The sequence below is a fragment of the Mesitornis unicolor genome, unplaced genomic scaffold (genome assembly GCF_000695765.1).
Source record: "Mesitornis unicolor isolate BGI_N332 unplaced genomic scaffold, ASM69576v1 scaffold34709, whole genome shotgun sequence".
NCBI classification, from domain to species: Eukaryota; Metazoa; Chordata; class Aves; order Mesitornithiformes; family Mesitornithidae; genus Mesitornis; species Mesitornis unicolor.
In genome coordinates, this window is record NW_010207432.1 from 6,849 (window position 1) to 18,321 (window position 11,473).

General features: G+C 42.5%; 1 protein-coding gene across 1 annotated transcript in view; it reads left to right on the forward strand.

Annotated features, from left to right (window-relative positions):
* LOC104546676 (protein spire homolog 1-like) overlaps positions 1-10,973 on the forward strand; it is a gene marked incomplete at its 3' end in the record, with an annotated part of 15,462 nt that extends 4,489 nt beyond the window's left edge. The window contains 9 exon segments of the mRNA XM_010192113.1: positions 1,287-1,484; positions 3,477-3,545; positions 4,028-4,157; positions 4,596-4,720; positions 5,751-5,817; positions 6,707-6,858; positions 9,501-9,565; positions 10,404-10,431; positions 10,831-10,973. Of these exon segments, the coding sequence (XP_010190415.1) occupies positions 1,287-1,484; positions 3,477-3,545; positions 4,028-4,157; positions 4,596-4,720; positions 5,751-5,817; positions 6,707-6,858; positions 9,501-9,565; positions 10,404-10,431; positions 10,831-10,973 (977 nt within the window).
* Between the last annotated feature and the right edge of the window lie 500 nt (positions 10,974-11,473).

An 11,473-nucleotide genomic window follows, 5' to 3' on the forward strand; every position in this document is an offset into this window, starting at 1 on the left:
CAATGATGTCTCCTACATCTGAAAAAAATGTTTTGATGTACAAGTTGCTCTGAAATGGATAGCTGAAGGCAATTCTTGTCCTGAAACCAATGTGGGAGTATTTATAGTACAAAAGTCTCTCATCAGGTCGTATCTCTGTCAAGCTGTTACCATGTGAAATACAACTCTAGAAAGTGCAAATGGCTCAGAATAAGCTATTTCAAAGGTCTCTAATACTGACCAATTTGCTCAGAGACTTTTGTATGTTCTCCTACACAGTAAATACAGCCGAAGAGATACCACTAGTATATGGTCACTCTGACAGTTCTATTTTTCTGGAGTTGAGGTATTACTGTACCAAAGCCAGACTAAAATAATCCAACAAAAATCTGTCTCCTTGAAGGCAGCCATCAGTCAGAGCTTGCATAAGACTCTTCTGATATTATACCAAGATATCTGAAAGGGGTAAGTTGAGAGAAGATGCTTCATTCTGTAAGGGGAAAAGGAAGAGAAATCTAAATCAGAAGCTTTGTTCTGAGGCAGTTTTCTAAAATGTTTTGCTTCCCTTTCTGTTTATAATATAATCACTTGTTCTTACTCAAATTGCCTTTGGGATTCAGATAAGCTTGACTTATTAGCACTTCCATTACAATGTTGTATAAACATGCTATCGAGTTGATTATTTTTTTTCCTGTCTAACATTTGTTGAGTTGTACTGCATGCCTGAGCATCCTCAGATATTGATACAGGAACAGGATGAGATGTCAGAGTTATCAGCTTGTGTCTCCAGGCTGAAACTGCCAATGTATGCTGCTGTGAAGGTTAAAGTACGAGATTTCTTTCCCCTTGTCTTCCTCTTTTATTTGTGGGTCCTTCAAACCTTGGCTTCTGAAAGCTCAGAGGATTTTAATGGTAAGATTTGGAATGCCATTCCCAGTGTTTCCTAGGGTCCAATAATACAAAAATCTCTGGCACCTGGAGCACTGGCAGGAAGTAGATATTCAAGAAAATAGATCCAGCTACCTGGCAGCAGAAGTTGTGTTTTGCTGAAGTATATTCATAAAGTTAACAACAAAATTCAAGAATTAACCTGGCGAGCCAGCTCCTGGATCCCTTGTTGTAAATTAACTTCTGCAAAGAAAAGCAATTATCTGTTCTGGTACTGTGCCCTGATCGGCAAGTGAGTTGAAGAGGGTGTTAAGGACATGTTTATGTGTATCTGAATGGCTTCAGTTGCTAAGTGTACCCACAGAGTACACAACAGTGTAACAACACAGAGGGAGGAGATGCTGCTCTTGGCATTCTAGCCAGATGTTGACTTGTCCCTCATCCATTTCTCCTAGGCATCCCTGTGGCCCAGTGTCATCCATGAGCTGCAGAGTGGTGTGAGGCTGCACAAGGCTACTGAGCGACCACAGCGTCACATGCCTCCAAAAGAACATATTTGCTCTCCCTATGAATTACTTTTGGATGATATTCAGCACAAGAGGTATACTCTTCGGAAGGTGAGTGACTGGAGTCAATGGACCACTTTGAAACCATCTGTTCTACCTCATATCTCAGCAATATTCATTGGGACCTCTTCTCCAGAAGTCTGTCTTTATCAAAGGTACTTCCAAGTCCAGAAGTGATCTCTCTCTCAGCTCAACATTAGTTCACCCTGTTTGTCCACATGAGTGCTTAATTTCCAGTAACTTTTTAACTCGGGGTTAGCCACACTTGATGAAGCTGGATGGTAAACTTCTTTCCCCTCCAGGGGGTCAGCTGCTCCCTTCCCTGGAGCAATTACACTGCCTTGCACACAACAGTTTCATGAAACAGACCCTTGTCTGCTTATGCTTTCTACCTTGGACACTTACGTCCTCTCATGATCCTTGAGCTGAGCTGTGCCTGGCATCTCTTACTAGTTTCTTTGCCTTCCCAGATGTTGTGAGATGTGTGCAAGTGCAAAAGCACTTTTGATCAAGCCTTTTGCTCAGCCTCTAGGCAGTGTACAGGAGCTACTGCAGGAGTTCAGTCGGGGAAAAAAAAGTTGAGTCCCTTCCAGGGGCAGCTGCTGTGTTCACTCAAGTGGTGGGGACTTCCAACAGTGTGGATGGTTGGTGAGGATGATCAGGTACAAAAATGTCTGGGGTGTCTCTAAAGGCTTGTGATGCTGTTAGCTTGCTGCACCTTGAGCTGGAAATGATGAACAGATCTAAAATGTTGGCACAAGGCTTTGTGGCATTGGTATGCTTTAAAAACAGACATCTTGGCAGAAGATGAGACACAACTCTACTTGTAATAAAGAGTAATATTTTAAAAAGCGAAAATCAGCTTTTTTTCTCCATGCACCTCTGTAAAACCCCAGCTCTCGTTTGTCTTGACTGTGGCTCCAGCCTTCAGATAAGGCTGTGACATTTCCCTGAAGGTTTGGTATATAAATGAATAGTACTGGAAAAGAGACAATACATCATAACTACCTGTGTTCTTGCAATGTAATCTGTAGCAATGCACTGTGCAGTACAGAAGTGTAACTCAAGGTGGCAGGATGAACTGGGTCTTGAATTTCTTTTCTTTTTTTGTCCTAAGCACAAACACGTTTAAGAGTTGTAGTCAGAAATGCCAGAAGAAAGCAGAGTGCTACTGCTCAGGTCTTTGTGAAGGCTCTTAAATGATGATTTCCCCATCTGCAAAGCTATTTTAAAGCTTCTCTAGCCAACAGTGGTCTAATTTGCAAATGAATGAAAGCACGGCTAGCCTGGGATGCTGTAGTAGTGTTGTTCTACTTGCACTCTCAAGTGTTCTGAAGCTGTACACATAAGGAAACTAAATGGTATTGCCTCGAAGTAATAATAAGTAAACAACGCAGCTAAATGCATGCGAATCTTGATTTTTTTAAATTTTTTTCTTTTTAATTTCTCCCTTATGCAGTGAGCACAGGGCTTGATGAGGGAGGCAGCCTGCCTCATATGACTACCTGTCCTGCAATTCTATCTTGCTGTTGTTCCTAGTTTATGTAGGGCTGTAAGCCAGTCTCTGGGACTCTAGTTTATGTGTACAGCTGCCTGCTGCTACAGTTCTTATTACAGTCTTGTTAACCCATTCAACTACTCTCCTCCCTGGAGCTGAGTTCTCACTGATGAATGTGATGCGACCATGGTGCTTTTCAGGATCACCGCTGACACTAAAATCAGAGTACGTTTTCTAGTGGCTCCTGAGAGCAGTTCATGAGCTGCTGGGGCTAGAAGACTGTATACTACTTGTGCAAGCCTCAAAGGGCTGTGCAGGGCTTCTCATTGCCTCTAGTTTACCACAGGCAAATCTGCCTGTACCAAAAATCCACATAAGTAAACCTCATCATTCTACACTTCCCAACTCAGTCTTGTTATGACTTCCCCACCACCTCCATTCCCAAATCCTGACTTGAGTCATTCACTGTGCCACTGAATGGCAGGGTGTATAGGGAATAGAGGACAAAAAACCCTATTGCTTAACCACCACTTCTGCTTTTTCAGGTGGTCATCGAGCAAAAACACAGGACCTCCAATGTTGGTGTAGCTGCTCCCAAGCCTCATCTAAAACCTGTAGGTTACCTAGTGCTGCATCTAATGATAGCAAAACAAGATGATTTTGGAGTTGATGATGACAGGATGATTTCTAGGAATATAAAGCTAAAGTCTTAGCTACTGGTTTGGATTTGGAGGGACATATATTAACAATACTTAACTTTTGGGCAGACCTGCCTGGCAAAACATGGGGTTAGGAAAATGGGAGGTGACATCTTCATAGGATAAAGATGATCAATCTCCCTACTTCCTCCACTGCTGCTTCTATTTGTACCATTTTGTGGTCCTGAAAGTAATCCTGGAATTCTCAGTTACAATTCTGAGAGTTACTAAAGTTTTCTACCATGCAGCATCTAAAGGTTCTCTCATGTACAAGGCCCAGTACCCTCTTGAGTAAGAGGCACTTGTAAAACAGTGCCGTTGCTGAAAGAGTAGTTTTGTCACCAGTGGTCTCCTCACTCTGTCCACTGGCTCTTTCTGGTGCTATGCTTTGCCTGCAGGTGCTGGAGAAGAAGCTGAAAGAATGTGTGCCATGGGAGTCCAGCTGGCATGAACAGCTCACAGCAGACGTAAAATGGCCACAGAAGCTTCGATCATCAGCAGCAAGGGAAAATGAGAACAGACCCAAAGGTACCTGCTACAAAGTGATCTATCAGGCATGCAAGTGAAGTTAGCGTTGACTAAAAATAATGGATGGCCTTTGAAATTAAAGCCCACTTATCTTTTCCATAGCATGAAAAATACAAGGGAGCTGGGAATGAAAATTTTGTGTGATAAATGTGGTATGGTATAAGAATAGTTCTTTCTAGAAAATCTGTTTGTGGCTTATTAAGACTGAAAAGATGTTTCAACTAACCCTTTTCTGATGGATGTTCAAACTTGTCTATGAAGAGAGGACAGGATTTTGACCATCACCCAAATTTAAAAGATTCTGTAACTACTGGGACAAAGTCTAGCCAAATATCAAATTCTGATATGTAGGTATCAAATTTGTAATTTTCTTGTCATAGCACAATATCTTACCTTGTCTGTGTGTATGGGTTTTTTTGTTCTACCTCACCCCTGCAGAAGTGTTTAAGACACCAAATATTGACTTGAAATCTCCAAGAGAGAGTTTCTTAACTCTCCCAGATGTCAGTACAGAGTTTAAAATTGTCAACACTACAACACAGCAGCTGGGACCAGGAGTTCGGGTAAGGCTTTAAATGAAAGGACTCTGGAGAGGCACAAGGACTTCAGGCATTAGATCTGCACACACATCACCTGGAATGTCAGGTTCTAATCCTAGTGTGGACAACCTTGTCTCTTAAAAATGAACACATGTGGTACTGTTAGGGTCACTGATGTGCTTTCCTCTACAGAAGCTCATACCATGTTTAAACACTTCTTTTTGTGTCATGACTGCAGCCTATAGATCCAAGGTCTGCTCTGGTCTCTTAAAACTAGAACCTGCAGAAGTTTTAATATGCAAAGGAGTTTGGCTAATATGAGCCAGAACTATTTCTGCCCTTACCCCATGGTGAGCCATTTGATGCTACATGTATTTGCATTTCACATGGTCTGTGAGCTTGTGGAAGGAAAACTTCATGACTTATTTTCAGGAAGCAACTTTAAGGGTGAATTCCTGCTCTTCTGCCTGTAGAGCAATTTCAGGAGCAGCATTCTTCAATAAATCACAATGCACTGCCTTCATATTCTTTAACTCCCAGTCTGATCATGAGAAGCTTGACTGCTTGGTTTTGGGACTCAGTCTGAGCATATTCAGAAATTCTGCAGAACAGTGCTTAAAGCTCTAACACATCATGTCTAGCACAGATGCACTGACATACAAACAGGAATCTGTTTTCTGTAAACATTTCTGTATGAAATGCAGTTGCTTAACTGAGTAAAATGAATATTAATAAAAGCAGAAAATCATAGTTATATTTGCACAAGTCTGTGCTAGTTGTAGGAATGCTCAGCACTGGAGAACCCTGTGGTTGATGTATTACTGCTAAACTAGAAGGACCTTTATATGGAGACTAATCAATTTTTTCTGCTTTTCTAGAGAAGCTAGAAACAATGCTGTTGAGATACAGCATTGGGTTTGAGTTGGGTTAGTGGGGCACAGTCTTCAGTGTTGCTATGTGTGAGCTGGAGCCAAGAAAATGATTCCAATGTACCCTCTGGGTATTTATTGTGTACAATACCCTTTTGGGTATTTTTTGGGTATCCCTTGTATAGGAAGAATTTTGTGAAGCTTGTTCTCGAACAAATGAAACTTTGGGACTAGTATCCGCGTTGAACTTGAGTGAGAGAGAACAGATTAATTGGAAATTTCACTAGCTTGGCTGGAGCTTCCTGATTGCAAGGGGAATTAACTTGCTATTATCTCTTGGAATATAAAGTTGCTAAATGTGACACATAGATTTTCCTCTGCTCTGCTTTTGGCTGAGCCTTGAACATTTTTGGTCAGTCCTGGGTATCCTGAGTTTTGTTTAGCAGCAGAACTTCTGTGGAATTGGGCTTGGTGTCTCTTGTATGCAGTTTAAGAATATCCTGTCCTCTGATCTACAGGAAACTACTCCCAGGCTGCCTTCCAACACATGGCCTGCCTCAACCAGGCCATTACTAGTATCCTGTAGCAGCCCAGGTCAGTGTAATTCTAGCTGCACGTCTTCACAACCAGGTAACAAAGGACAGTCAGTGGCCTGCTGGGTTCCCAGGGCCTTAGGTTGGGCTCACTGTAGGCTTTCTCTGTGATCACCTGAAGACACTTTGCTGGAGAAGCTCCAACACTAAGTAATGAGTCTGGGGAGGTGCCCTTAGAAATCCATTCCTCAGCAGTTGACTGAAGCTTGTATGGCTCCTGCAGCTTCAAAACAATGATTGCATGTCCCCAAAGGCCTAACTGGAATTCACAGGAAAAGCTAAATGAGTGTTTTGAATGTTCAAGTAGACAGTGCACCACTTGATTTTATTAAACTAAATGGTGCTAATGAAGCCTTATCACTGCCTACTGACAAGCATAATTACTGTAACCTGCTTTTTGTGATCTGAGCTGATGGGAGATGAGGGGGAGAGATGTAAGCCTTGCTGCCTTTGGAAGGCTGTGTAGTGCTCTTGAGTGTTCAGCTTTTGGGATGAATACTAAAGCTGCCAGCTAGTTTTCTGCACCCTAAAACTCTTTTCCTATCCAGGTTTTGCTGCAAATGATGCATATCCTCCCATGAGTGCACCTCCAGTAGAAGAAAATGAGCCTAACAGTTTCCTGAATGCTGGCCAAACGCAGCCACCTCCTTACAGAGGAAGGTCCATATCTTTAGAGAGAGGCCTTCAAAACAAGGAACATGTAAGTCCTGCATGTCAGCTAGCAAACCTGGTCTAACAGATCTGGTAATGACCAGAGCTTCCACCTTGATCCTTGTGCAAGTAATAAGCATGTTCTGTGGCCTTTATCTTAGGCCATATTGTATACTGATCTTAAGTTGGGGTATTATTGTCTCTTTGGAGACAGCTTAAGATAAGATTGGATGCTGTAGTATCCTTGGGGAGGCTTCCCAGTTTGAATCTACCAAATAAAGTTGTTGTACCAGAAGAGAAAAATACCACTGTATTACTCCAAAGTGTCTGTCAAGGCTTTCTTCCACTGTAGCTGGCAGTGGGACTGTCCTGTTTTCTCCATTTCCCCTTATTCTTTTTAAATTCTGATATGTTCACAAACTTCCTTTAATCTGCAGTAAAGGGAACAAGTGGTTGACAAAATGTGGATAGCATGGCATTAGCGACCTTTAAATGTATGCACTACTGAAGTCCTTGAGTCTCTAAATTATTGCTGTGGGAGCAATGATGGGTTTTGTGGTACTTATGAGCAACCTTCTAAATTATGGCCTCTCCCTGTTCTGCCCTGGCAAGGTGTGCTGTGCACTTGCAGCCTCATTTCCTTCTGCATCCCTCCCTGCCTGCCCCCGGCAAGTCTCTAAACTTACTACAACTCTGTGTAACCTCTTTGCTCAGCAGTGTGGTGGGGGATGCAGGTGGGTTGAGCTCCCCACTTGGGGATAAAAGCACTGTTGTCTCTCCTGGTCAAACACCAGACCATAGCTGTCATTTGCGTGGAGCCAGTGAGTCTTGGCAAAGAGAAGGCAATAGTGTTGTGCTGCAGAAAGGGATCCTGTACCTAGGAGGGTCAGGGTGTCACCTGTGCTGTGGTCCATACCAAAAGGTAGACTTCTCCAGAGACTTGCTCTGGAGATGCTATTAACTACTGTGATGACAGAGGGACCTAACTCCCTAATGAGGTGTCAGGAAGTTGCTTGAAAACTGTAGCAACCAATAAAAGCCTTATAGTAGTTTCTCTGCTACTACTGTCAAAGAGTCAACTGACAGTCCTCATCACTGGGAAAACGGAGTTCTGGGAATAAATGCTCCTGAGCCTTTTGGGACCCAGTTTTCAGGATTCCCTCCCCAAATATCTGTTTCTTTCAGCTTTCCCTGATGTTTAACTTCTGTCTTTCAATAGGACTGTTCCTTTCTTACTAAATGGCCATCACCAACCATTGCTGAACTGATTAGAAACAGATATGCAACGATGGTGCTGGAAGGGCAAGGCTTTTCCCAAGGAGGTAGTGCTTGCATCTTTCCAAGAGCAAAGGTATGTTTCCTCTTCTCCTTGTCTTTGTGCTATCCATGCCTTTTCAAAAGCTGGCTGGTTTCATGGCCCTCAGTGCCAAACAGCTGAGGTGCTCTCTGCGTCAACTTACCTAGTTCATGCAGCTGATCCTAGGGTGGCCTTAGGCTGCAAAGCCTTTTAATGCTTGTGTGGTGATGGCTTCTAATCAAGCTGAAGCTGTGTAAGTTACCTGGAAAGTAACCCAGTCTTTGCTTGATATTTCTTGTCTGTTATTTCCGTGCTAGGAAAGCTGATACCATTACTGTTGCCCAGCTCTGAAATCACGAAGTCATTAATTGAGATTTGGTACTGCTAAACAGTGAAGCAAAGGCTCTTCACTTAGACACTCACATCTGAGTTGTGCTAACTCAAACCACCTTGCTGAGTGGATGCAAAAGTTGGGGAGATGAGGGGGACGGGGACCTGCAGCAAAGGACTGATGGCTGTCCACTCTGCTTAACTGCTGGCTTATTCACCAAGTCTCCTTTGGAGAGGAGCTATTGCAACCAGCCCCTCTAGAGCAGATGTTGTGAGTACAAGCCCTTTGCAACACAGATGTGAGGAAGTCTGTGCTACTTGACTTAGAGGTCAGCTGCTTGCTCACTTCTTTAGCAGTATAGACAGAGCCTTGCTGCTCTGCTGGCAGAGCTATGTTAGTTCCACAATCTGTCTGACACTCCCAAGATGGAATCCTTGTTTTCTTCTCACCTCACTTACCAACCCTGCTTTAACTTGCCTGCTCTCTGCCTGTTCTAAAATGGGTCTCTTACCCTCTTTGGGTTCTTGCTGCTGAAGTTTTTTTAGCTTTCTCAAGCTCTGCTTTTCAAGATAATATCACTTCTGACTGCCAGCTGTAGAAGAATGTGTCCCTTTTTTATCAAGTTCAAGCAACTCATCAGCTTCCTTATGACTCATTTTTTGCTTCAGGATTGGATTCAAATTCACCCTGGCTTAATCTCTTTGGGATTTCTGCAGTCTACCTCAAACAATGTCTCTCTTCTTCTCTCTCTTAACTAGCTACTGTTACACTCTTGCACAAAACAGCTATTGTTTGCTCAAGAGCCTTTTTTTAAACTCCTGTTGTCTGGCAGCTGCCTCAAACCTCTGCATCATAAAAAACCTAGCCTACAAGTAAGACATTTTTTGCCTTTTTAGCTTTTAATTCCTGTGTCTTTGCTATCCTTTCTTGGACCTCTGCTATTGTATGTGAATCTAAAGTCTTTAGAAGGTTGGTTTGTATGCTTGCTCTTTGGCAGGCAGTGGATACTGTTGGTAAAAAGATATTTTCCATTGGTGTTCACAAGTAACTTTCTTTTCCACAGATCTGCTTCAGCTGCCATAAGCAGATGTTTCTTAAGTGGCCTTACAGCTGTTACCTCTGCAGCAGGTGAGCTGGTACAAAAGGACTGAATGAGGAGGGTGAAAAGTGTGAAAGAACAGTGCTGACAATAGTCAGTATTCAAACAGTTGTAGTACTGGATAGGAACAGGTTGCCAAGCCCTTCAGTTCTGCCTTACTGCACAAGCCAGGCTGACGTACCTACAGTTGCAGAGAGTGTAGAGAAACTTGCCTTTGAAGTGATATCTCAATTTTAACTTTTAGTATGAAGCTATTTACTGTGCAAGTATTAGATGCCATTTCTCTGAGACCACTCTCTGCATTTTGCTGTAAAGGTTGGGTTTAACTTCAGTCAAGGGCTTGAGCAGGTTCTAGGAGAGGGTCCTCACCAGAATCTTCTGTTGAGGACTAGAAAAATTAACTCCAGACCTTGTGACTGGGAAAGGAGTTGGGGACCTACTTGTATACACTTATTTGTAGGAGGTTTTCTGCTCACTGGAGAGGAAAAGAGGAACTTCACGTTCCTCATTGAAGCTCACTTAAATCTATTTGAAGCAGTGGTGAAGCCCTGAAGTGATTACAAGCAACAATAAACAAGCACTGGGAATTAAAGAACTGTATGGGGGTAGTGCTGGGTGAAAAGTAATGGGAATTTGCAGATAAGCCCTTCAAGCTATGGATGGTGACACATTTTAGATGATCTAAACTAGCATAAATAGGAGGGCTAGCAAACTGAATAGGGGAGCTTTAAGCTTGCTTGCTTTGCTGTCAAGTGATTGTGCCACAATCACAAATCAAGCCTTACTTGAGAAAGTCATCCTTAGCTGCAGCGTTGGTACCTGCTGAGCTTTAATCAAATGATAATGCTGGAAACTTTTTTCTCTTAGTGTTGTCTGCTGTGACTGCTGCATCAAGGCAAGTCTAGTCTTTACAATAGTGTATGGGTTTTTCACATTTTCTGTTTTCCCTGCACCTCACCTAGTCATAGGAAGCTTTCCTTCATCTCACTGATACCTCAAATCTATCCTCTAGCTTGTTTCTAAGAAAACAGAAGGAGGAATATGACACAGTACAAAAGCAGACAGGGTGCCACAGATCTCTCTTGTCATAACTAAAACAACTCTAGTTCTTTCTTGCTGTATTAAGTGGTTGGGATTACTTCGTGCCTTATTTATATAAGGGTCAGGAAGTTTACTGCATTAATGTCTATCTTTTAAGTGCACCAATAAATCAATTGCATGCCATGCAATTTTTTCTGCTAAGAAGGAGAATGTGTTTTCCTGAGAACTCAGGTGATTTGCATTGTGATTCTAGATGTCCATGCCCTCCAGAATGTGTGTACATCTCCCACTTTGCTTCCTAAAACTTTTGAAACTCTACAGAGAGGAAGACTCAGCTACTCAGGAGCAGAAGAGCACGGAGTTGCTGCATAAAATAGAGCACTGGAAGTGCTTGAGGTGAGCTGGGATAGGGATGTTCTGTTATAACCTTGAAAGATGTTACCGGTTACTTGTATATGCAAGTCTAGAAATGTGCAGACAACAGTATGTAGTATTATGCTGGTCAGCTGAATGTTATGCTGAATGACTGGTTTAGCCACTGGTCTAACTAGTCTACAGTTCTCTGGAAGTATTGTGGGTTTTAGATGACCAAAACAGAGGACACGTAGGTGCTCTGAAGTCCATTTTGCTTTTTAGCTATTGGGTTTCTAACACTGATTCCAGAAGTGTTCACATTAGCCCAGACACAGAAGGTTCCTTGCAACAGTTTCATTTATATGAGAATTTTCAGGCCCTGTTATATTCTGTCCTTCACAGTGGAGGGTCTGTCACTACAACCCAGGAGTAGCCCTGTTATACCTAGAAATGAAATATGCTAATGGTCTCAGGTATAACTGACTGAAGAATAATGCCACAAATGGTTTCTCAGTCCCTCCACATACATACAGACACTCTTT